The sequence below is a fragment of the Corythoichthys intestinalis genome, chromosome 7 (genome assembly GCF_030265065.1).
Source record: "Corythoichthys intestinalis isolate RoL2023-P3 chromosome 7, ASM3026506v1, whole genome shotgun sequence".
Lineage (NCBI taxonomy): Eukaryota > Metazoa > Chordata > Actinopteri > Syngnathiformes > Syngnathidae > Corythoichthys > Corythoichthys intestinalis.
Genome location: NC_080401.1, coordinates 24609083 through 24637007, shown reverse-complemented (window position 1 = coordinate 24637007; position 27925 = coordinate 24609083). Strand labels below are relative to the sequence as shown.

Below are 27925 nucleotides of genomic sequence, written 5' to 3'. Positions count from 1 at the left end.
TGAACTATTTCTTCACTAAAATTCGCAACTGTGTCTGCCTCTTTTGCAAAGAGACAGTCGCTGTTTTTAAAGAGTTCAATGAGAGGCGATATTACCAAACAAGACATGCTGACATGTATGACAAGATTACAGGGAAGATACGCAGCGAGAAATTGAAGCAATTGAAGCTAGTTTAATTTCACAGCAGCAGTATTTCGCAAGAGCCCGAGAGTCGAAAGAGAACGCCACAAAGGCTATATTGCGAGATTGTTTAAATTATTCATTAAAAAAAAAACAATAAAGCAAATGTGACACACAGAATGGCTTGCTAAAATTTGCTTAAATATATTGTTCTACGTAAAGGACGTCACCCTTTGCCAAAAAGTTTGGACACCCCTGGTCTATGGTATCATCCTTGTAGACATTTTTAGCCCGTTGTGAATCCTCAGAGGGGTTTCTCCCTCTGCATTTTCAATTCAGTTACAGCTCTTTGTTTCTGACGAGCTTCAAGAGGGGCAGCCATTTTGGAAGCTAGTTTAAGCTTTAAAAATCTGAAAATAAGAAAAACACATATAACAATCGCAAAAAGGTGTGTCCTATCATGGTTGTGCCAAATATAAACAAGATTGGTAAGATCCTGTACGAACAAAGCACTTGAATGCATTACTTTTTGAATGCCCCTCGTACATATATAGCTTGTATGTATGGTCTATGTATGGTCCCCAACCTTTTTTGCTCCACGGACTGTGTTATGTCTTTTTTTCACGGAACGGTGTTCTGACAAATTTTGCAACCCATCAAAAATTGCAACGATGCGCTTCGGCGCATGCCCATAACGTTAAACATAGCCGCAAAATGCGCAAATGCAGCGATTCCAAAGTAAACACTACAAACTTTCTTGAAAGGAATATTAACTTATGTTTGATCATGGAAGGACTTGTAGAAAAGTTCTCCACAGATACATCCTACCATGTTAGCTGCACACAACAACTGCACACCGCTCTCACCATTAACGACTTCGCCTTGTCGTTAGCATTAATTAAGAAGCCCGCTTCACAAAGATACGATGTTGGAAATTGTAGCAAGGTTTTCAATGCTCTCGTAGCGATGTCAGGATATTCCAGAATGACTTTAATCCAGAACCTCGGTAGAGTTGTTGTCTCAAATGTACGTTTAATAAGGTCGCCGTCATTTGCCATCTCTACAAGTTGATCCTCCTGTTGCACAGACATGCTCGAATCACTCGGTTTATTCACAAACGGGTCACGAATCCACTCCTTCGCAGTTCGTGGGTCTTCGAGGTTGTAGGCTCGTCAGGTGCCCTTTTCGCCGTAAAAAATAGCTCCAAAGACGTCTGTTTTCCAATCATCTTCGCTCGTGTGGGGGTTAATTATTTCTGGGAACAAATGTGCTGCGGCCGCGGCCTAGTAATACGTTATCATCGAGGACAAGCGCACATAGATATATTATATACACAAACAAGATGTACTGCTAGCAGTCCAATCAATGGATTTCTATGACGACATTCTAATCTATCCCGTAGTATTATATCTAGAGTAGCCAGGGATATTGGTGTGTTAAGCAGGGGCACAGGGTTAATTCGGCCAGAATTCTGTGCGGACCGGTAGCAAATGCGGCAGATGGGGACCCCTGGTCTATATCATTGTGCCGATTACTAAATGGTAACCAATTATATACATTTTCTTCCTTTCATATTTGCATTTTCTTGAACTTAGGTGTTTTTTTTTTTTTTTACATGCAACCTGTTGAATTTACTGAAAATTATTTTATCAGCTTGTCACATCAATTTTTGGATTAAATGAGACATCATGATATTTGAAAAGTTGATAAATTAGAACTTTTAAATCATATGAAGTCTCCTAAGTTAGTTATTTAGGGCTACAGCTATTGATTATTTTAGTAATCGATTAATTTGTCAACTAGTTAGTTCGAATAAACGGGTAATCGTATTAGGAACATTTAATGCGTTGCAGAATACATTTTCGCAGATGTAAAACAAATGGCTTGCTAGATTGCACTTTCAAAACAGCATTAAATGCGAATCCAAAATGAAATTCCCGAGTGTTTCTTCAAACTATGCAGAATTGCACTTTCATTTCAAAATGAATTAAAATAGGGCTGCAGCTATAGAATATTTTAGTAATCGTGTAATCGACTGAAAATTCTATCGAATAATCGAGTAATCGGATAAAACATATACAGTGCCTTGCAAAAGTATTCGGCCCCCTTGAATCTTGCAACCTTTCGCCACATTTCAGGCTTCAAACATAAAGATATGAAATTTAATTTTTTTGTCAAGAATCAAGGACACAATCGTGAAGTGGAACAACATTTATTGTATAATTTAAACTTTTTTAACAAATAAAAAACTGAAAAGTGGGGCGTGCAATATTATTCGGCCCCTTTACTTTCAGTGCAGCAAACTCACTCCAGAAGTTCAGTGAGGATCTCTGAATGATCCAATGTTGTCCTAAATGACCGATGATGATAAATAGAATCCACCTGTGTGTAATCAAGTCTCCGTATAAATGCACCTGCTCTGTGATAGTCTCAAGGTTCTGTTTAAAGTGCAGAGAGCATTATGAAAACCAAGGAACACACCAGGCAGGTCCGAGATACTGTTGTGGAGAAGTTTAAAGCCGGATTTGGATACAAAAAGATTTCCCAAGCATTAAACATCTCAAGGAGCACTGTGCAAGCCATCATATTGAAATGGAAGGAGCATCAGACCACTGCAAATCTACCAAGACCCGGCCGTCCTTCCAAACTTTCTTCTCAAACAAAGAGAAAACTGATCAGAGATGCAGCTAAGAGGCCCATGATCACTCTGGATGAACTGCAGAGATCTACAGCTGAGGTGGGAGAGTCTGTCCATCGGACAACAATCAGTCGTACACTGCACAAATCTGGCCTTTATGGAAGAGTGGCAAGAAGAAAGCCATTTCTCAAAGATATCCATAAAAAGTCTCGTTTAAAGTTTGCCACAAGCCACCTGGGAGACACACCAAACATGTGGAAGAAGGTGCTCTGGTCAGATGAAACCAAAATTGAACTTTTTGGCCACAATGCAAAACGATATGTTTGGTGTAAAAGCAACACAGCTCATCACCCTGAACACACCATCCCCACTGTCAAACATGGTGGTGGCAGCATCATGGTTTGGGCCTGCTTTTCTTCTGCAGGGACAGGGAAGATGGTTAAAATTGACGGGAAGATGGATGCAGCCAAATACCGGAACATTCTGGAAGAAAACCTGTTGGTATCTGCACAAGACCTGAGACTGGGACGGAGAGTTATCTTCCAACAGGACAATGATCCAAAACATAAAGCCAAATCTACAATGGAATGGTTCAAAAATAAACGTATCCAGGTGTTAGAATGGCCAAGTCAAAGTTCAGACCTGAATCCAATCGAGAATCTGTGGAAAGAGCTGAAGACTGCTGTTCACAAACACTCTCCATCCAACCTCACTGAGCTCGAGCTGTTTTGCAAGGAAGAATGGGCAAGAATGTCAGTCTCTCGATGTGCAAAACTGATAGAAACATACCCCAAGCGACTTGCAGCTGTAATTGGAGCAAAAGGTGGCGCTACAAAGTATTAACGCAAGGGGGCCGAATAATATTGCACGCCCCACTTTTCAGTTTTTTATTTGTTAAAAAAGTTTAAATTATCCAATAAATGTTGTTCCACTTCACGATTGTGTCCCACTTGTTGTTGATTCTTGACAAAAAATTAAAATTTTATGTCTTTATGTTTGAAGCCTGAAATGTGGCGAAAGGTTGCAAGGTTCAAGGGGGCCGAATACTTTTGCAAGGCACTGTATATAGATATATTTTTAAGTAAAGAGCAATTATAAATATACATGAGAAAACAAGACATTTCATCTAATATTGAACCATTTTCAGTCAATCAATGTCTTTACTTTCGATGTAAATTGTTGAAAACTGCCAATAATTGCATCTCGGATTTGACTAAGAAAAAAAGACTAATTCACTGCTTTCGCTCAAAAACTTGTAGATCATATGAAAAAAATCTTATTTCTTACCTAAAAATGTCATTACGCTAGATAACACACATCACTTAAAAGTTAGATGTTTTTCCCATGTGTTTCAATTGAATTTCCATTTGTGTCAAGCTATTTTTAAGTTCTAGTTATGTTTTAAGTCTAAACTGTAAGTCTTTCTGACATTTTATTTTTATTTTTTTGTTGTTGCAATTTTTACAGAACTATGCTTTAGGTAAAGCCACAGTTCTACAGGGAGTCGAAAAACATGGAATCCAAATGAGCTTTCTTCCATTCATACATGAAATCAATTCAGTGTTTTAAAACACTTTCAGCAGAATGTGAAATTTTTGTACCAACTTGACCCTCTGATGTTCAGTGGTAAAGAATTGTTTTTCCTCTCTCCATCTGCAGTGCCCCCATGCCATACTTTGTGGGAGTTCATCTTAGTCTGCTGGAGGTATGTTTTTTCATTCTTTACTATGCACATAAAAGTGCGTGCAAAAATATATGCATCATTATGTACTGTATATGTAGGATTGTACACAGTGTACAGCTGGATAAAGTTTTCAAAGCTAGCAAATATATGCAATAGATTCTATGTTTCATTTACTTCCCTGTACTAATTTACTGTTAATGAAGTAAGGTGCTATTTCTGTGTGAAACTAAATGTGGGCCAATGGTTTTTCTCATTGCTTTTCCTGGTTGTGCTTATTTTAATCTTAAATTTACAAAAGAAAGTCAAAAATACAACACATGCAAATAAAACTGCATTGTTGAAAAAATGTGTTATTTGGTGTGGCAAACCATCACCATTGCTATTGTTTGTGAGCGTATGTTGGAAGCATGTGTGTGTGCGCGTGTGCATGTGTGATATCTGTCTGACAGTTGTGGCAGTGGCAGTATTTATCACACTCTGCATCCATGACAGACCCCCTTTCTTGCCACTTCATAATTAGTCCAGATCAGCATGTGAGCTTCCACTGCACAGGCTGTCACAAAAATGACAAACTAGAAAATTCACACACCATGCCCCCCCACTCCCTACACACACAAGCACTCACACATACACCTGCTTGTATCCTGCATCACACTGAAATAATTGTTGAGTTTGTCGCCATCAGGATGCATGCACTGTGGCGCGGAATCACTGTGTTGTTGATGCATGAGATTCTAGCGCTGAGGAGAATGTACAATTCAAAAATCCTCTCTTAGTGCCATTCCTCGTGCAACGTGTGTGTGTTACAGTGAACATCTTCTATTGCACTTTTTTTTTTTTTTAGTATTTTAAGGTAGCATTTGTATTTTTCTCATTGCTTGTGAATAGCAAAACAGACAGACCTGTATGTACATGTAACCCTTATAACTGATCCATTAAGAACGTGTGCAAAATAAAATCTACATATTTTTAGGACAAACTAATACAAACAAGTTATTAACTATAGCTATACAGTATATATAACTTTTATCCTACGAGTAATTCAGCAAAGTAATCTCCTATTTAGGTTGCTAAAGACTGCAGACTTTTAAAGTTCAGATTACACCACTTAGTATAGCAATCACTATAAAAATGTCAATTCAAAGGGTTTCAGAAATGTGCTTTTTGTTACCTTTGTAAAGATGTCGATTTGGAATATTCAAGCCTGAAATATCCACTCTCATATTTCTTCTTATTTTGTCTATTAAATTAAATTGATCCCAAAAGGGAAATTGCATTGTTTGAGTCTCCAGTGTGCATTGTTTTAACTTGCCAGCGAACAGCATGGCATATTTGTAGGCTGGAAACTTTCATTGCCCACTTGAAAAGCAATTTATGCGATTAAAAAATGGTATTTATTTAAAAAGAAAAGAAAAGAGATACTAAAATAGATATTACACATGACAATATTACTGGTCTTATTATTGTTTTTATTTTATTTTACATCACATTCACCAGCTAATTGGGGAATGAATAATACATGAGTATAAAAAAAATTTGAAAGGTGATTGGGGGGACGCAGTATACACAACGGTATAATTAATTCGAAAAATTGTAAACTTTACAAAGGATCTATGAGAGTTGAACTGTATTTGTGTGTTGAATTTAGGCATGTATGTATGTATGAGATTCTGACGGTATGATAACCTTAAGCAAAAATATCACGGTATCACAGTATTGCAATTGCAACTCTAAAATGTTTTATTTTGAGATTTCTGGGTTACAAAAAAAAAAAAAAAATTCCATTGAACAGAATTTTTAGTCTTCAAAACAACATATTAGCAAATTTGAACACAATTTTAATGTTAAGAAAACAAAAAATAATATCAAAAATTAAGGAAATATTTTAAATAAGATTAAATTTGCATGCTAATTAGCCACGTTATTTGCCTCGTTAACAAGCTGAAGTTACAATATATTTAGGGCTACAGCTATTGATTATTTTAGTAATAGGTTAATCTGTCAACTAGTTAGTTTGAATAAACAGGTAATCGGATTAGGAACATTTCATGCGGTGCAGAATAAATTTTCGCAGATGTAAAACAAATGGCTTGCTAAGATTGCACTTTCAAAACAGCATTAAATGCGAATCCAAAATAAAATTCCCGAGTGTTTCTTCAAACTATGCAGAGTTGCACTTTCATTTCAAAATGAATTAGAATAGGGCTGCAGCTATCGAATATTTTGGTAATCGAGTATTCGACTTAAAATTCTATCGATTAATCAAGTAATCGGATTAAACATATATATATATATATATATATATAGATATATTTTTAAGTAAAGAGCAATTATAATAATATATAATATAATATAATATTGAACCATTTTCAGTCAATCAATGTCTTTATGTAAATTGTTGTAAATTGTTGGAAACCGCCAGTAATTGCATCTCGGATATGACTAGGATAAAAAAGACTAATTCACTGCTTTCACTCAAAAACTTGTAGATCTTATAAAAAAAATCTTATTTCTTACCTAAAAATGTCATTACGCTAGATAACACATATCACTTAAAAGTTAGATGTTTTTCCCATGTGTTTCAATTGAATTTCCATTTGTGTCAAGCTATTTTTAAGTTCTGGCTAAGTTTTAAGTTAGTCTAAACTGTAAGTCCTGATAGGATTTTTGAGTTTTTGCAGTGTTCAAAATAAATTTATGATGCCTGCTGTATTGGAGCACATTCGGGACCAGTGCTACTTGGTGTTTTAACCAGCAATGACTACTGAGCTAAAATTAACAGTTAGCTTTATTATGTTTTTCTTTTACACCCTCATCACTCTACAGCGCTATGTTTTTACAGATTAAATAAATCCTGCATGTAAGACACGTTAGCCACGCATCGACAGTTGTCATACTTAATAGAAACCTAGCCTTCCGCAGGGCGAACGTTACGTAATTGACAGTAACGTTATTTATTAGCACTGAAAAGTCTACTGCTTTAAGATGGCGGCTGTTTACTAACGCCGCCGAGTCTGTCATTTCGCATCTAGTTTTATATTAGAACTGTCAAACGATTAAATTTTTGATCGAGTTAATCACAGCTTAAAAATTAATTAATCGTAATTAATTGCAATTCAAACTATCTCTAAAATATGCCATATTTTTCTGTAAATTATTGTTGTAATGGTAAGATAAGACACAAGACGGATATATACATTCAACATACTGTACATAAGTACTGTATTTGTTTATTATAACTATAAATCCACAAGATTGCATTAACATTATTAACATTCTTTCTGTTAAAGGGATCCACGGATAGAAAGACTTGAAGTTCTTAAGATAGATAAGAAGAAAGATAATGTTAGTACAAGTTTTAGTAATTTTATATTAAAACCTCTCTTAATGTTTTCGTTTTAATAAAAGTTGTAAAATTTTCAATCAAAAAAATAAACCAGGAGTTCGCCATTGTTGACGTCACCGCTCGTTTACGTCACTGAGCGGTGACGTCACATGGGCTCCCTGCCGTTCTTCCACAGTGTCTTTAACAACTTAAGGTAGTGATTGAAATAGACCACAAGGTGTCAATGGCGAGTTTTAAATTACTTAGAAATCAAGCCAATGAGTGTGTTTTGTCCCTCGACTGACTGACGCCGTAGTTCCCTGTTTACTGGTACTTCACGGTCATTTGAGTGCTGGCTTCACAACGTACGAGACCTCTGATAGTTTGTATATTGTGACGAAATATTGCCATCCAGTGTATTTGTTGAGCTATACGAAATGTTTGAATGGAGTCTGACCAAAGTCTGAGTTAGTTTTATGTGTATTTTGCATAGCTATTTCTTTTCGTGAACATTATTTTTTTTTGAGAGATAGGAATATTATTTTTGTTGTGCTTTCACTAAATAATACACATGTGGTCTCTATGAGACGCATCAGACACTATTTGCTACCACCGTAGCCTCATGCGGGCGTAGTTCTTAGCAACGTAGGCATATTTTGTAGCGGCTGTCTGCTGCAGTCTGCTGATGTCAGCGCGTTGTCCCGCATTAAGTTGTCCCGTGTTAAAAGTAGTCCGGGCAAAACGTGATGCTTAGAGCTGTCAAAATTAAACGATTCTTCGAGGTGAGATAAGATTACTCAGATCAGTTTTTAAACTCGAGTTACTTGAGTTGTTCAAGTATTCGTTTCAGCTTTAAATTTATTTTACAACTGCTAGACACACTACACACTCTGGAGTAGCTTAGTTGGAAACGTTCATGACAGTGTTTACTAACCTTTAAAAATGCGAAATAATATTGGAGATATTGCCTTCTCTGGTAGCTACCCCCCGCAAACATGTTTTACATGTCGGTTGGCCCATCTAAGCCGCAGCTGTCTGTAACTTTCCTGAATCCGAAGTATTCCCATACCAGCGACTTTGTTTTCTTCGATGGGGGAAAAAGTTCAGGTGTTTTATGTCCTCCAGCCAACACTGACACTGAGCAGCAACAAAGAGTTAAGGGGTGAGCCCTGCATTAATGCGACATAAAAAAAGCTAATACAGTAAGGACGGTACGACGAAAAATTTTAGCGGTTTTGAAACCTCAACGTTTTCATACCACGGTATACCTTGAAACAGGTAACCGGCACATGCCTAGCTGAAATAGAGCATAAGATCTACCTCATTTCTTGGTTTTGTACTTTATTTTTTGTCGCACACATGCACACGGTCACACACTACTGCACCACCCAAAAATTTCAAAAGCATCCTCAGAAGGATTTTTAGTTTTTGTGGACCTCAGAGACATGGTAGCAGGAGTAGCCTGGGCCTGGTTTGCTCACTACAGTACAGTGCTTTACACAACATATCTACTCTTACTACAACCTGTAATAATAACTTAAATAATTATATTGGATCAATGAGTAAAGGAAATTCCACTAATGCAGTTTTTGTTTTTATTCCTACTAATTTCTTCAATTACTACCATTGCCTTCATTGCTCCTGTAATAATTTAGTGCTTACATCACCTTTACATAATACAATTTACTTTTATTGTACAGATACTGTATGTTTCAAAAATTTGGTAGTCAATCTGTTTTTTGTTTTGTTTTTGTTTTTGTTTTTTTGTAGAGAGTCCGCAGTCGGTCCCTGGAGGATGTAGTCATCCTGAACGTGGACACCAACACACTGGAGAGTCCTTTTGATGATCTGCATAACCTTCCCAGTGATGTGGTAAGAGTCTCGCACAAACAGTTTTTGCTCATTCAGCTTTTTTTTTTATTTCTTTGGTGTCTTAGTACAAGAATAAAAGTGAAGCCCATTTACAAATTGTTTTTTTTCTCCACTCCTCCCTTATTCTGACTTATTCACAGTGCCAGGAGTTGTCATTGCATTATTCTGTCCCCCTCCCCACATCATTAACGACTGCAGTACTGGCCCCTCAGATTGCGTATGTCTTAAGTAAACTCCCGTTGCGATGTACAACGCTTGCAGGCAAACATCATTCCCTGACCATCAGAGGCTTGTGGGAAAACTTGCAACTCCCTTCCCTTCATCTTTATCCATTCTTATCATTATTTTACCAAGTCTTGCCTTGCTGCCTGCCCACTGGCACGTTTCTGAGAGCGAGGGGTAGGAGGTGGGAATGAGGCAGGGGGAAGAGGCGATGGCTGATTTTCAAGGGGGAGAGAGTGGGAAGAAGGGGGCCAATTACCAGTGTGGGCCGTGAAGCCACCTGCCAGCGCGTCGTCTCTTTAATTAATGGAGCAATGATACTGTGGAGATGCTTCCTGTAACGGTGACCAGCTCTAGGGTCACTCCCGCATTTATACTCACACTCGGGTATATACGCACCCACACACACACTATGAAAACAATACACAACTTGTCTTCCCTTGTCTCTGTCAAAGCTGGATTGTTTGTTTTTCTGTTTTCATACAGTGCGTATTAAAGCTCCTCTGCCAGGCGCGGGAGCACCCCGCTGAGGCTGCACACACACACTATTAGCCGCAGTGCTAACACTATAGGCTCTGATTCCACTGCACGCCGTTGTCCGGTCAGAACGACTGTATATAATTGAGTCAACTGCCAAGCAGATGACAGACCACGTAACTCCCTTGGATCTCTCGCAGTTTTAATCATTTTTTGAATCCGAATACCTGCTTATGTAATTCCGTTTTTTTTTTTTTTTTTTTCACTATTAAAAAAGTGTTTTGAATTTTTATTATTAATACAAATGATTGTTATGGTATTACAAATTATTTTGCTCTTATTCTTGGCGGACAGACAAACTGAAATAAAAATCTGCTCCAGACTTGTAATACGTAGATTTTCAACTGGAAGTATGGCTAGGCTTTAGGGCCTAAAAATAAAATCCAAAATTTTGATTCATGATCAAACACACTCTCACCGCCCACACACACTCACTTCAAGGAGAATAAGGACAAAAGAAAGAGAAATCTTAAAACATCTTTAAGAAATTGTTATGTTGAACATAAGTGACGTAAATAAAGTGCAACCCTCTTTCTCCCCCCTTATTTTGCTGTCAGCCCCCAAATACAAAGTAATGACTACCCGACGAAACAAACTATCATGGAATAATATATTGAATAACTGGTTGCGATGTTTCCTTTTTTGAAAAAAAAACAAACTAGAATTTGCAATAAAATCTCAAATTAATTAATGAAATTGATTCATCACCCACGTCTGATTGAAAGTAAACACATAATCAGCTCCAGAACCAATCTGTCCGTATCATGAAAACCTAATTCATAAAGTCATAAGGACAACATTTTAACTTACCAAAAAGGACATTAGTCAAGGAAAAAAATTGCGGTTTATTGTACTATATATACACGTATGTATATACATATTTAGGTGACTTGAAGTTCTGTGAGGAGACCCCTAATTTGGCAAAATTTCAAAATCGTCATATAAGTATGAATGTGTGATTGGAAAGCTTAAAATCTTAATTTTCTGGGGGAAGAAAAATTTTGAACAGGGGGACATTTAATTTAAAAAAAAAAAAAAAGCCCTAAACCCTAACTTGAGGTGAGAGCATGAGAGAGCATAATTAATTAAATACATGATTATTTTAGCGAGATATTATCGCGTACTTACCTTATTTCGATTCATAAACTCCGTGTAGCATGTATCACTGAGTGTCAAGACACAGCCGTGAACAGCCCCATTTGGACTTTTTGGGGATTTTATGGGTGATACACGGGAATATAACAAGGGCCGAAATGCAGAAATCGCAGACATAAGGAGTGGTCGAGATTTTCGTTTTCAAATATGTACCCTTTCAAACATTTTTTAAAAAATTTCTTTGTTTGGATCGATTATTTATCATCTTAAATATCGGGGGAAATGTGACAATAACAAAAAAAACAAAAAAAAAAAACAATTAGGGGATAGTTATGAGGTAAATATCCATGACCTATTTACAGACAATATTTTTTTCATTGTGACGTAATTTCAAAGTGTGCGAGTGAATAATTTTCTAAAGTGTTTTTTTTTTTTTAACTAAATATTAAACATCAATTCATGATTCGAAGCTAAAAATGACAGACATTTCGAATAAAACAGTGGTCTCTAGGGTAAAACGGACATATTAGAAATATTTTGAGGGTTTATTGCGCCATGAAACTGCTATGGCAGCATTTAGACATATTTTTCCATCAAACACAACAGTTCTTTTGGCTTTAAATACAGCAGTTTATTTTAAAGAGGGGTGCAAGAACAGAAACTACTTTTTCAACCTCGTATGTGTTTTCCACCATTTTTAATATAAATACAGTATATATTAGGGATGTAACGGTACACAAAAATCTCGGTTCGGTACGTACCTGGGTTTTGAGGTCACGGTTCGGTTCATTTTCGGTAAGGTAAGAAAACAAAATGCAAAATTTAAATGTGCTAGTTGTTTATTACACACTTTTGTGCTTTCAACAATAGGAACATTGGCCTATAAAAAGCTTCTGCTCAAAAAGTAACGGGTATTTAAAGATAATAATCCAACAACAATTTGCCTTTCAGACCCCGCGTATTGTTTAGCTTTGTTTCTGAAAGAAAGAAGAAAAAAGAAGTCCTGTGCTAAAGAGAAAAGCAATCCCAATGACAAAGTTTTTAACATGTATTTTACAAATGAAATGCCTCAGCGAATCATTTTTTTTTCTTATGAATGGTTTTCAAAAGCTTTAAGCTTCAAAGCACCACACAGAAATTAATCAATTTAATTGTGTAAGCAGGATCTTATTATTTAATTACAGGTGTTTTAGCTCATTTCAATCTATTTTTTTAAATAGGCTAGTATTTATATTATTATGTGTTTATATTTTACAAATGTGATGTAGTATTTATTGATATATTATATTTTATGTTGTATAACTTTAGTTCCTATGTGAATATTAGTTCCTACTTGTTTTGTTGTGGTCGGAGGGTTTTGTATTGAACACGGGGCCGTGTTGGTTATTATTATAGCAGAGAAGACAGCAGTAAATCAACAAAGACAAGTTAACTGTGCCCCGATCTACCACTCAAGAGATCTGATGGACTCAAAAAAGTGAGTTACGATTGCATATTAGTTTGAAAATCGACCGGATCCACCGTGTTTATACTCGAGTGACTTCTGGTCTGCCCGATGCTAGCTAGTAGTATGTATTGACGCAGGAGGGCCGCGTCTCGCGTCAAATAATATACTCTGCCGTTATTTTCTTGTGCGTCGCATTGAGCCGCTTCTGACACGCGGCCGCACTGCGACTGATGTGCATTGGCTGATTGACTTTAACGCCCGTGTTTCACTGCATTCTCGCGGCGGCCACGTTGTCGCGCCGTTGACGTTTCTTATACTGTCCTACAGTGGTAGTCCTCATTATAGTAGAGAAGACGGAGTAATTATAATCTACACAAAGAAACTGTAACCCGATCGACTCACAGCCTCAAAAAGTAAGGGTTACATTACGTTAGAAACTCGTTCGGTACGCCTCTTTTCCGAACCGACGACCCCGAACCGAAACGGTTCAACACAAATACATGTACTGTTACACCCTTAATATATATATACATATATATACAGTGGGGAGAACAAGTATTTGATACTTGATATTTGGTATCAAATACAAAAGTGAGGACACCCCTCGCGTTTCTGCAGATATTTAAGTATACTGAAAAAATGACACAAATGACAGAAAGCCTGCAAAGAGTTTGCTGAAGACATGTCAACAAAGCACATGGATTACTGGAGCCATGTCGTATGGTCTGATGAGACGGGCGGGGCTTTCTTGTGTACCGTTTTCGGAAGAGGCTTCCTCCTGGGGTGACAGCCATGCACACCAATTTGATGTAGAGTGCGGCGTATGGTCTGAGTACTAACAGGCTGACCCCCCCTTCTTCAATCTCTGCAGCAATACTGACAGCACTCCTGTAATGAGTCACATGACATTTTGGAGGGAAAATGACAAGCAGGACTCAATTTGGACATTTGGGGATGTACCTTGTTTCTAAGGGGTGTACTCACTTTTGTTGCCAGGGGTTTGGATATTAATGGCTATATTTTTAGTTACTTTTAGGGGAAAATAAATTAACTCTATTATACTTAAATATCTGCAGAAATGCGAAGGGTATACTCACTTTTGTGATACACTGTATCTACAGTGACAATTTATGGCTAATGATACTGGGACATGGCCTGAAGGAGTCTGAAGCTAGGTACAGTTTTAATGGTGTATGTTCCATCCATCCATCGTCGCTTATCCTTGTCAGGGTTGCAGGGTGCTGGGGCCTATCCGATATGATTTCAGGGAAAAAGGAGGGCTACACTTTAAACTGGTTACCAGTCGGTCATAGGACATAGGGCACACACAGCGATAGACAACCAGTCAGCGACATGATGTATATTCATCTCTTCTCACGAGCTTCTTATACATTGATGCGCGATGATTTTTGTGTGACTTTTGAGGTATATTCCTACCACAAGTTATAGTTTGTCTCTGAATTTTAAAGCCTTATAGAGGAATTTAACTTGAGAGGTTCCACAATATTGCCATTTTGGTATTGCTATCACAATGACCCATTATTGTGTCTTTGAGTTCTCCTCACAAATTTTGGCCTCATGACGTGAAACATTAGTTAATGTTGAGCAGAAACAAACAAAAAAAATATTTCCCCTTTTTATTTATTAACAGTTCTCTCCTCTTATTTTATCACCTCTTATTTTTATTCATTACTGCCCAATACAGCATTTAAAAATGCTTCGCTGCCTTTGATGTTACATTGACAATGACTCAGGAAATATTTTTTTCTAGCTTTGTAAAAAGAAAGCACTGTTGCCTGATGGCAACATTACCATGAGGAATTATAAGGTTGAACTTCAGACTTAAAGGGAGATCTCACATCCAATCGCTGTTTAGTAATTCCCAAAATAAAGGACCTTGCTTTGTCTGCTGATTTACAGTTGTGTTGGAACAGAAAAGGGCCTTTTATCATCAAATTGTCCAAAATAATACCCAAAAATTGAACCGAGTCCTGACTTATGCTGCTTGCTGCCATGTGTTTCTTGTGTCCTGCTGCACTGGCTACCTCTCGCTTCTACCTGGCACCCTGCGTCGTTCTGCATTCAGGGAACGGAGCCAAAATTATTTGCAAAGTGAGTTTGTCATAAAACGAAGTCATAATTTTTGATAAGCGACAGAAGCCAAGAGGGAAGTCTTTGTCTTTGCCTTTGCCGTGTGATAAATTAAGTGGCAGACTCTGAGGCTGGTTTGCTTTGATCCGGAGCTCACCGTTTTTCCTGACTAATGACAGAACATAGCCCCCACGTCATGTCAAATTACGCCACCTGAAATTGCGAGCACACCGCCATTAATATATTTAACACTGCAAATGACTGTTGTTGTTTTCAGTCCTATTCTTTGCTTTTTGCTGCCTGCTCTCATCTTTTCACCCGGGCTGCTGGATTAATAAGCGAGCGAGCAGGTACTAATTAAGTGGAATTCCAGGTCTCTTGTTAGTCAGCTTGTTAGAGATGAGGACATGCCACGTGGCATTTGATGTTTGTGTTTACACACAGGGGAATGTTTGAGGCATTGTGTAGTCAAACAGAGGCCTACAGTCTTGATTAATGCTGAGTGATTCTCTGCCTGAGCTTTGCAGCCACGCATTGTTTGCGAGCCACTGAAGCCACCCTTCATTTCTCTCCAAAGCCTGCTGTATTATTCCCACTTTAAAGGCCCAATGTCATTTTGTGTGGATGTATAAATAAAGTGAAATAGATTCAAAGTGCAAGGCCACTTGCAGGATTTTTATGTCTATTTCAAGTGTAACTACGAGCGAAAACGAAGCGCTCTGATGTTGATTTAAGCAAACCTTATGAGATCCTGCTAATTAAGGCGGTGCAGGCTGTGAGCACATGTGGACTCTATTACTCCGGCCGACTGACCAGTGGTCGTGCTTTTAGCAGGTTCAGAGTTCACAGTTGTCCCGAATTAGCCGTCCTTCCTCAGACGGGACCCCGACACTGGCTCCATGACTGCCCGCCCCCTTAATGGTCTTTCCCCACAATTTCACACATAATATTTTAGATTTATTGACTTTCACAAATGCTACCATGCCAGTAGCAGTTCCGTTCGCTTAACAAAAAGCAGAAATATCTGAATCATAGAATATTGGTCATAGGACTCATAAGCCTCTACGTTTCCATTTTTAACCAAACCAGACATTTTGTTGATGTTGCTATTTTCCATGGTTTTACTTTTGCATATTTACTTTGTTTTCCTGAGTTTTGATTATCTCTGAGAAATATAAAGGATATTGTTAGAGTTTGCAAAGAATTGAAGTTTGAGTCGTTCATATGCATAAATAAACAATATTAATTGCGCAGAGCTGAGCTTGTGTCAGTAAAATCAATGTGTTGACAAGCATCCTGAAGAGAAAAATAGTAAATTTTCTGCGTGGAGATCAAGGTATTTTGGTTTCTTCTTCTTCTGAGACGCACCGCTTCTCCTCTGCATAGACATTGTGCTGATAACTTTATAATTGGCTTTTGGTTGGTTGGGCTGTTTACCTCACTAGTCATTAAAAGTATCCAAGAATAGCAAATTAGGAGTCTGTTAATTCTGAAAACAAACAGCGTGTGACTGAATCCGATTCTTATTTGATCCCGGCAACTGATCTGCAACCAATTTTTCATGTATTATTCTTTCTGTGCCTGATATTCAAGGTGAGGTGCTACAATACAGCTTTACATCCCTATTTTTTAGATGCTCCCTCACATCACAGCCTAATTCCTTCTATTCTCCTACTCTCTGCCTCTCGCTACTTTGCTGACACCGTGTACCCATACACTCAGAGCCGTCGTGCATTTGATCATCTGTATTCCCAATCAAGGGGTAAATATACAGCATACACTCCCAATTCCTGTATTTCAAGCCTAGGTTTGGAGGTTGACAAATGAATGAGGGGGCTGAGATTGTGTCTGCACACCTCTCCTGAGATCACCTGGCACACTTGATCAAACATAGCGCCTTTAATTTAGTGTTCGCTTCCCAAAAACAACATCTAGATCAGGGGTCCCCAACCTATTCCACTAAGGCACACTGTGGGTGCAGGATTTCATTCTTACCAAACAAGATGACAACACTTTTTCCCCAATCTGGTGTTTTACAAGTGCAATCAGTTGATTGCAGTCAGGTGTGGCTTGTTTTAGCAGAAGCCTCATTGGTTCAACTGTCTCTGCTGGATCGGCTGGAACAAAAACCAGGACCCACAGTGTGCCTTGAGGACTGGGTTGAAAACCCCTGATCTAGATCATCTGAATTTGGCAGCAGGCATGGAAATATTTGCAATCGTGCAGACACATACGTCCGGCAATGTCTAAAAGCTGCGCGCGTGAAGCTTTTTGTTTGACTTTAGTATTAACTACTTTTTTTGTTTTAAATAAGTTTGCCATTTAAGATTTGAAATAAGTATGAAGCAGACACACACACGTTTGGCACTCACATTTCCTTCATTATCAAATTAGTGTTCTGTAGACTAGAAGTTAAAAAAATAAAAAAATAAAAAAGGACAGTTCCATCACCCACTGTGCTGTTTCAACGATTCGAGAGATGACATTTAGCTGTAGTTAATTATGTATGCAAAACTCTGCTGCTCTAAGAGGTCAGTTTGACAAAATAGCCCCACACTAGAGAAAGTCTCATGGCAACGTGTATTAAAACAGTCTTTTCTTCTCAGATTTATTTTGATATTAAATTTCACCTGACTTGTGCATCATATTGCCTGTAGAACATGCTGTGAAACTAAGATTTAGATGTCTCACCGCACCTTAATTGCATCTAATCGTGCCTGTATTTTAACTCGTTGCCATGAAATCCTAACAAAGGCCTGCTTAAAAGCAGAAAATTTTAGAGTTAAAATGATATATTTTATTTGTGCACAATATGCGAAGGACATGCCTCTTCAGTGTGTCTTTGTTCATATTTGTGTGTGCGCATACAGTTCAAACTGCAGCACATCAAAAGAAAGTGGGAGATTTTCATAGCTATTTTTTTTCTTTGTAGTTCTTTAATTGCGTCCCCATGGCTTTCTTTCCATGGACAGAATCTTAAACAAAACATTCAGAGGGTTTTTTTTTTGTCTGGATTTTTTTGGGGGAGAAGAAGAAAACCTAACTTTTTTTTTTTTTTTTTTAAACAATATACAAGAGTCAGGGCTGAGGCTGGAACCTCATGTTTTAAGATGAATTTTCATCTGCATTTGTGAACGTAATATTGTATTGTTTTATAGCATCATGCAAAACTTTAGAATGTTTTTAATTAGTCTCTCAGCATCACCGTTTTGAGCAGGATAAGTCATTTTATACAGAATTAACCTTTTATATTCAAATTTGAGCCGGCTCACCTGGTGTCTCGGAGAAATCTGAAATCAATCAAGCATAATATTCAGCCACGAAACAACCTTTCTCCCCAGGACTGCAAGTAAACAACTATGGTCTGTCATCTTATGCAAGAAATAATAATGTGCTTTACTATTTTTTTAAACAGTAATTTTGAAATGTATGAGTAACTAATAATTAATAGTTTTAATAATAATAGTATTTAGAAGTTAACAAATTGCTACTTAACAAAAAATAAATAAATATTGGTATTGGAACATAATTAGTGCTGCAATGATTTATCGATTAGCTCGAGTAATTTGATCAGATAAAAGATTAAAATTAAATTTTGCTACTTCGAGTATTCGTTTAATTAAAGTGGCGTTGTAATGGTTTGTTTTGAAAGTGTTTGCATTTAGTTTTATTGATTTGGGTGGACACACTGCCTTCTAGTGTTAACAGTGAATATGACATAACTCATTTCAAATGGCTGAATCCAGCTGCTCCCTGTTAAGACCAACATAGGCTAAGTTTTAGTTTGAACTAATGTTTTTTTTGATGCATTCATAAATTAGTTTATAGGTATATTTAGCCGTTTTTTGCGGCAATATGTGTTTGTGACCATTTGTTAGGAGCTTTGTTTAAAAAAAAATTATTTAAGCTCGTGGACTTTTGCTATGTAAGTTGGCCATTTGTTCTTAGATCCTCATTTTTTTTTTTTTTTTTTTTTTTTTTTTTAAATCCCGTTTGAGGCTCAGCTCAGGTATTTTAATTTTTTATGTTCCTTATCCGAAAACTCAATTATTCGAACTAACTAGTTAATCGATTGATCGACTACTAAAATAATCGATAGCTGCAGCCCTAAACATAGTTATTTTATACCACATACTTGTAAAGAACTACTACAGAAATAGAAATATTTGAGATAGTAATTAAAACTGTTAATTTAGCCATGACATAAAGATGTGTTGAGCACTGTTCCTTCATTTAATGTAAATAGTTTATGTCCAAAAATAAAAAACTGTTTTAATATAAAGTGTAATACTGTACATTAAGAAAATATGAAATATGAATATTTGATTGATTTATTGATTGATTGATTGATTGATTGATTTCGAGCCATAATAATGAAATACAACAAGAATGGGAACAAAAAACAACAACAACGATAATAACAGTAATGATGATTATAACAAAATGAACAACAAATACATACATTTTTGAGCTTCATGAGCTTTTTTTGGGTCCCACCCCCAATTCACTCTTTAAAAAATTCCATGAGAATACAGTCACTTCCCAATATAGCAACAATTATAATAATCATAATGATTATACCAATAATAGTAGTTGCAGTAATCATAATAACACCTATACATATATATTAGTAATTATGCATATTAGAAACTGTCACATATTTAATCATTATTATAGATAACGCATGTAATATTTATATATATATATATTCAAGACATTTAGAGACCTCTTTCTGTGTATTGTGGCCAGACCTGTTGTTTATAAAACAATTTGAATCTCTGGATACTGTGGCACTGCTTAAATTGTAAGTGGAGGCTGTTCTAGAGTTTTACCCCACATAAAGACACTCAGAATCCTTTAGAAGTAGTATGACATTTTGGTAGTGTTCAGAATATGTACTTGCTCTCGTATTGTAAAGATACACTGTAAGTTGAGGGGTAATAATTTAGGAAATGCTTTAAATAAAAATATAGATTTGTTGTATTTTTAAAGATCATTAAATGTCAACAGTTTGGATTGAGTAAATAAATTATGGGTATGATCTAAAAAAAAAAAAAATAAAAAAAACACTTTATGTATAATTCGGATTGCTCGTTTATGTAATATGACTAATGGATTTATTGCACTTTGCTAAGTGTTTCCCCATACTTCGACACAATATGAAAAGTATGGGAGTAACAAAGTGCAGCATAAAGTACGACGTATATTTACATCGAGGTATTGTTTTGCTTTATTTATGATTGATAGACATTTGGAGATTGTGTTTTTCGTGTATCTAATATAGGGTTTCAATGACAACTTGTCATGAATTATAACACCCATAAATTTTGCTTCATTTATATGTTCAGTTCAGCACGCCATTAATAGTTATATATAATATAGATCCTGTTTTGTTTCTTATGGGCATTCATATTACTTGGGTACCAGACTGACAAGGAGTATATGTAAGCTATTTTTCTTAAGCGTCACATGGGCATCAGAATGTGCATTTATTTCAACAAGTTATGATCAATTTTTCAGCCAGGCTTCTAAGAACTTGTTTAAAAAAATTCCCTGAATGTCAGCATCTCACCGGAATCTGCGTACTTGTTTAGTATACATACTGTATTAATGCATCGCAGCATACGCACGCATTCACACAGATGTCTGATAGTGTGGTATCATCCCTTACAGTCAGGCAGAGACCATGATTGCACCTGCTAATTACCGTCTCCAGCTGGAGAGTTAAATGGAGATCTGTTCGTCATCTGACCTTTGACCCCCTGCTCTTTATGCGACGCACTTCAAACCCTGTTTGGGGCTGGCTGGGCCCGGCCTTAATGAGGCCCCGTGTCTGCCCTCTGTGGGCTGCGCGCCTCGGATGCCCCTCTTTCATCCACGACCATCCTCCCTTGATGTAAATTGAAAAGATCACAGCTATGGGGAGAAGACCTGGGCTGGAAAGGCCTCTCTGCATAGATTATGAATATCATAACTCAACAGTTTTCTTTGGCTCCCCCAGCCACCCACTCCCCCTCCCCTGCCGCCACCTCTTCCCTGCACAATGCAATAGTTCTAATTGGACCCAATGGGGCACTCTCTGGCTTTGATCTCATCACCGCCACTGTGACTTTACACTAAAAAATGTCACTGCCAAATAGGGTTATCACCTGTAGAGCCTGGCCTTCCTCTGATGCTGCTACGCGTCTCGTTAGTTTCACTCAAACTGCAAAAGTTAATTAGTTTGACAGAACCATTACTGTGGAGACGTACCTGATGATTGCGGCGTGGGCTTCGCAGTCAAACTCCAATTACCAAACACGCTTATTTTCATGTGATATGCAAAAGTTCCATACCGATAGCGAGGCTTTGCTTTCTTGCCTTTTGATGAAACCAGTGATGAAATATGTTTGACGACCTACCAATATATTTGTGAATGTTCATTGATCGCCTACATGTGACACAGGAAGAATTTTCATCACCATTAAACTTTTGAAATGCAACTTTTTCACCCCTCACACTGAGAAAGAGAACACAACTGATTGTGTCCCCACCTCATTAAAAAGTGTTTGCCAGCGCGATGCTCTCAGCCGTTCAAAGCTGCTGCACACAACTAACTCTGTGTGCACAGTAAACTCAGCTAGCCCGTCTTGTCTGACAGTCTTTGGGGTATGCCTCCCCCACTTAGACTGACATTGTGTTGCTTTGATTCACACACCCCCACCACCACCACCAATAAGGGAGGAGGAGAAAAAAAGACATTTTAATGAATTGCAGGGTGGAAAAAAAAAATCTCTGAAAATGCACATAAACATGAAATATTAATTCTAGAAAGAGCTTTACACAAACATAAAAGCATTTAGCACAATGAGTGAATATGGAGATGACACTTGTTAATTTAACTGTGATAAACTTTCTGTTTGATGCCTGGGAGCATTCACAATGGCAGCACGGGGATGCTGTGGAGAGTAAGAAAACCCAGGAGAGATGAATCGACGCTGCTCATTTTGTTTCTGTCCCAGTTTAAGACTGACATTCTCTCCATCTCTCTGTTGCCTTCTTTCTTCTGCTCACACTCTCTGTTCCTTTCCGCCTGTCCCCCGCCTGAGCACTCTGAACACTTTGCTTCTCCTCCCTGAAGTTTTCCCGATCGGCTGATTGCAGATGAAGCATTGTTGCAGGATCGCTGCCGCTGCACAGCACAATCATTTGACCGTCTCTCATCACAATTGTCCTAAACCACATGAAACGTGGGGTCATTTAGTGACAGAGACAAACTCCTGCTCCGCACGCGCTAAAGACAGCGTTGCTTGCATTTTGTTTTCCAGCTTTTGGAAAGGTGAGGCTGTCGAGATTTTCAGTTTAATATGAATTGGATATGCATTAGCAGGTTAATCATAATAACACTTTATGAGGCAAGGGACAATTTTTGGTCATTAAAATACATATGGCGGAAAACACAGACAAGACTGAAAAAGCAGTTTTTGCTCTTGCACTCCTTTTTAAAATAAACTGCTGTATTTAAGCCAAAAGAACTGTTGTGTTTGATGGAACAATGTGTCTATATGCTGTAGCAGATTCATGGCGCAATTAGCCCCAAACTATTTTTAATTTGTGTTTTACCTTGGAAACCCCCGTTTACAGACGTCGCGCAACCGCTTTTGTTTCAACCTAGCCATAAAAAAAAGATAAGTAATCGTATTTATTATTTGAAATGTCTGTCAATTTTAGCTTAGAATCATTGATTGATGTCTAATATTTAGTTTGAAAATAAAGAAAGGACTTCAAAAAAATTATTCACTCGGATATTTTCAACTTTTAAACAAATTACGTCACAATGAAAAAATTAGCGACTGTAAAAAAGTCATAGATATCCACCTCATAATTACAGTACAGTGGGGAGAACAAGTATTTGATACACTGCCGATTTTGCTGGTTTTCCCACTTGCAAAGCATGTAGAGGTCTGTAATTTGTATCATAAGTTCTCTTCAACTTTGAGGGACGGAATCTAATACAAAAAAAAAGAAAATCACGTTGTATGATTTTCAAATAATAAATTTGCATTTAATTGCATGAAATAAGTATTTGATACATCACAAAAATCGAACTTAATATTTGGTACAGAAACTTCTGTTTGCTATTACAGATACCAAACGTTTCCTGTAGTAATCGACAAGGTTTGCACACACTGCAGCAGGGATTTTGGCCCACTCCTCCATGCAGATCTTCTCCAGAGCCTTCAGGTTTCGGGACTGCTGCCGGGAAACACGGACTTTCAGCTCCCTCCATAGATTTTTTATCGGGTTCAGATCTGGTGACTGGCTAGGCCACTCCAGGACCTTAAGATGCTTCTTACGGAGCCACTCTTTAGTTGCCTTGGCTGTGTGCTTTGGGTCGTTGTCATGCTGGAAGACCCAGCCTCGACCCATCTTCAGGGCTCTCACTGAAGGAAGGAGGTTGTCTGCCAAGATCTGGCGATACATAGCCCCATCCATGCTCCCCTCAATACGGTGCAGTTGTCCTGTACCCTTGGCAGAGAAGAAGCCCCAAAAAATGATGTTTCCTCCTCCATGTTTCACGGTTGGGATGGTGTTCTTGGGGTTGTACTCATCCTTCTTTTTCCTCCAAACACGACGAGCCGAGTTTAGACCAAAAAGTTCCATTTTGGTCTCATCCGACCACATGACCTTCTCCCATTGTTCCTCTGGATCATCCAGATGGTCAGTGGCAAACTTCAGACGTGTCTGGACATGCACTGGCTTCAGCAGCGGGACCTTGCGTACGCTGTAGGATTTTAATCCATGACGGCGTAATGTGTTTCCAATGGTTTTCTTCGAGACTGTGGTTCCAGCTCTCTTCAGGTCATTGACCAGGTCCTGCCGTGTAGTTCTGGGCTGATCCCTCACCTTCCTCATGATCAGTGATGCCCCACGAAGTGAGATCTTGGATGGAGCCCCAGAACGAGCCAGATTGACCGTCAACTTGAACTTCTTCCGTTTTCTAATAATCGCTCCAACAGTTGTTACCTTCTCACCAAGCTGCTTGCTTATTTTCCTGTAGCCCATCCCAGCCTTGTGCAGGTCTATTATTTTATCCCTGATGTCCTTACACTGCTCTTTGGTCTTGGCCATTGTGGAGAGGTTGGAGTTTGTTTGTTTGAGCATGTGAACAGGTGTCTTTTATACAGGTAACAAGTTCAAACAGGTGCAGTTACTTCCGGTAATGAGTGGAGAACAGGAGGGGTTCTTAAAAAAAAAACTCAGAGCCGAAATATTTACTAGTTGGTAATGTATCAAATATGTATTTCATGCAGTTAAATACAAATTTATTATTTAAAAAGTATACAATGTGATTTTCTGGATTTTTGTATTAGATTCCGTCCCTCACAGTTGAAGAGAACTTATGATACAAATTATAGACCTCTACATGGCTTGCAAGTGGGAAAACCAGCAAAATCGGCAGTGTATCAAATACCTGTTCTCCCCACTGTAAATGCTTTTTTTCGTTACTGTCACATTTTCGACAATATTTTAGATGATAAAAATCCAAACAAAGAAAAATTGAAAAAAACAAACAAACGTTTAAAAGGGTAAATATATGAATGAAAAAGAAAATCTTGACCACTCCTTGATGTCTGCGATTTTTGCATCGCGACCCTTGTTATATTACCATGTTTGACCCATAAAATCCCCCAAAAAGCCATTCACAGCTGTGTCTTCACACTCAGTTATACATGCTACATGGTGTTTTGGGATTGAAAAGAGGTAAGTACGCGATAATATCTTGTTAAAATTGTGGCGTCTTTAATTCTGCTCTCTCATGCTTTCACCTCCAGTTAGGGTTTTGCTGCTTAAATTTTTTTTTTTTCTAAAATGCCAAAATAAGATTTTAAGCTTTCCAATGATGTATCACACATGCATATAGGACAATTTTGAAATTTGGCCAAATTGGGGGTCTCAGAGTGGAACTTCAAGTCACCTGAGTGTTTTCCGCCATATACAGTGTTACCTCTACATACAAAGCTAATTAGTTCCAGGACCTTGTTTGTAAGTTGAAATGGTCGTATGTCGAGCAGGATTTTCCGATAAGAATACATTATAATTCCATTAATTCGTTCCACAGCCTGAAAAGCTACACTAAATCCTCAACAAATATAACAAACAAATCGTGCTCAAATGTGATGGACGTGTTTTGCGTGCTGTACCTGAACACACCGCGTCGCTGACGTGACAGAGAGAGGGAGAGATGCGTTTGAGATTTTCTTTCTCTCTTATTGTTTTGCTGAGAGCACCATCAACTGCGGCGGACAGTGGACGTGTTGTGTTGCACAAGTTCTGAAATAAATGATACAAACCTGATGAAGCTGGCGATTTTTTTGGCAATGTTACCATAATAATAAGCCCTTTTGGGCTGTGGAACAAATTAATGGAATTATAATATATTCCTATGGGAAAATCCCGCTCAACATACGACCATTTCGATTTACAAACAAGGTCCTGGAACGAATTAACTTCGTATGTAGAGGTACCACTGTATTATTATATTGTATTTTTATACTGTATTATTTTTACGATTTTTATTCATAATTTATTTTTTTTGCTATGTGTAGTTGCCATTTGTAATTGTACCAGCAGTATTTATCAAGTAAGGGTGTAACACAGGGGTGTCCAAACTTTTTGCAAAGGGGGCCAGATTTGGTGTGGTAAAAATGTGGGGGGCCGACCTTGGCTGACGTCCTTTACGTAGAACAATATGTTTAAGCAAATTTTAGCAAGCCATTCAGTGTGTCACATTTGTCTAATTATTTTTTTCTCTTTCGACTCTCGGGCTGTTGCGAAATACTGCTGCTGTGACATTAAACTAGCTTCAAATTGCTTCAAATTCTCGCTGCATATCTTCCCTGTAATCTTGTCGTACATGTCAGCGTGTCTTGTTTGGTAATATCGCCTCACATTGAAATCTTTAAAAACAGCGACGTCTCTTTTATAAATGAGGCAGACACAGTTTTTGCGTATTTTAGTGAAGAAATAGTCTAATTTCCACCTATCCTTGAAGCGTCGGCCGTCACAGTCAACTTTCTTTTTTTTTTGTTGATTGTCACCATTTTAGAAAATGGAAGTAATGGGTCACACGGAGTAATGTTGCTTAGCCCTTAAAATACATGAAGCAATTATCAGAGAATCCCTAAATTTGAAAAATAAGGTCCTAATGAAACCTTTTTTCAAATTTGTAAAAAGAAAAGTCAAAATGAATATGTGTAATAAGCGCTCTATATCGATAACCCATGCTAAATCATGTTTTTTTTCTCAGGGAACCTGCAGATGCATGTGTTGACTTGCATCCATCACTTTTTTTTTTTTTAAAAAGAAATGTCAAAATTCTAAATTAGTCTCAAAATCATGAAATTTTAGTTGTATCAAACGTGGTACATTTGGCAATAAAGGGTTAAAGTGCTGCTGCCTTTTAGTGAGTAAATGAGGGGCAGCGTTTTGTGTGTAAGCTACTTCATATCCTGGTTGCAGTACTGCTGACCAATTCATTAAGTCTGTGTTCGGGCCAGACGTTATTGATTTTATGACAGAGGCTGGGGGCCGGATGAAATTTGACCACGGGCCGCATTTGGCCCCCTGGCCGGACTTTGGACATGTCTGGTGTAACGGTACATGTATTCGTATTGAACCGTTTCGGTACTTGGTGCTCGGTTCGGAACGGAGGCATACCGACCGAGTTTCTGGCGTAATGTAACCCTTACTTTTCGAGGCTGTGAGTCGATCGGGTTACAGTTTCTTTGTGTAGATTATATTTACTCTTGTCCTCTCTACTATAATGAGGACCAACACGGTAGGACAGTAAGAAACGTTAACAGCGCGACAACGTGGCGGCCGCGAGAACGCAGTGAAACGCAGCTGTTAAAGTCAATTAGCCAATGCACACCAGTCGCAGTGCGGCCGGGTCCCAGAAGCGGCTCAACGCGATGCACGCGAAAAGAATGGCAGAGTTTATTATTTGACGCGAGACGTGGCCCTCCTGCATCAATACTACTAGCTAGCAGACCGGAAGTCACTCCTGTAAAAATATGGTGGATCCGGTCGATTTTCAAACTAATATGCAATCGTAACCCACTTTTTGAGTCCATCAGATCTCTTGAGTGGTAGATCGGGGCACAGTTGACTTGTCTTTGTTGATTTAAAGTTGTCTTCTCTGCTATAATAATAACCAACACGGCCCCGTGTTCAATACAAAACCCTCCTACCACAACAAAACAAGTAGGAAGTAATATTCACATAGGAACTAAAGTTATACAACATAAAATATACAATATAAATGAATACTACATCACATTTGTAAAATACAAACACATAATAAAATAAATAATAGCCCATTTAAATAAAATAAATTGAAATTAGCTAAAACACCTGTAATTAAATAATAAGAATAATACACAGATCCTGGTTTCACAATTAAATTTATTTATTTCTGTGTGGCGCTTTAACTTGAGAAAATCCACCAATAAAGCTTTTGAAAACCATTCATAAGAAAAAAAAATCATTGAGGCATTTCATTTGTAAAATACATGTTAAAATCTTTGTCATTGGGATTGCTTTTCTCTTTAGCACAGGACTTCTTTTTTCTTCTTTCTTTCAGAAAGAAAGCTAGGCAAATTGTTGTTGGATTCTTATCTTTAAATACCCGCTACTTTTTGAGCAGAATTCTAGCTTTGTATAGGCTACTGTTCCTATTGTTTAAAGCACAAAAGTGTGTAATAAACAACTAGCACATTTATATTTTGCATTTTGTTTTCTTACTGTACCGAAAATGAACCGAGCCGTGAACTCAAAACCGAGGTATGTACCGAACCGAGATTTTTGTGTACCATTACACCCTTATTGTTAAGGAATTAGTGTAGGTTTTCG

General features: G+C 37.8%; 1 protein-coding gene across 2 annotated transcripts in view; it reads left to right on the top strand.

Moving 5' to 3' along the window:
* dennd1b (DENN/MADD domain containing 1B) overlaps positions 1–27925 on the top strand; it is a 252123-nt gene that overhangs the window by 124972 nt on the left and 99226 nt on the right. For both annotated transcript variants that reach the window (XM_057840683.1, XM_057840682.1), the window contains 2 exons: positions 4418–4463; positions 9538–9639. In XM_057840683.1, coding sequence (XP_057696666.1) covers positions 4418–4463; positions 9538–9639 — 148 coding nt within the window. The remainder of the gene's footprint in view (positions 1–4417; positions 4464–9537; positions 9640–27925) is intronic.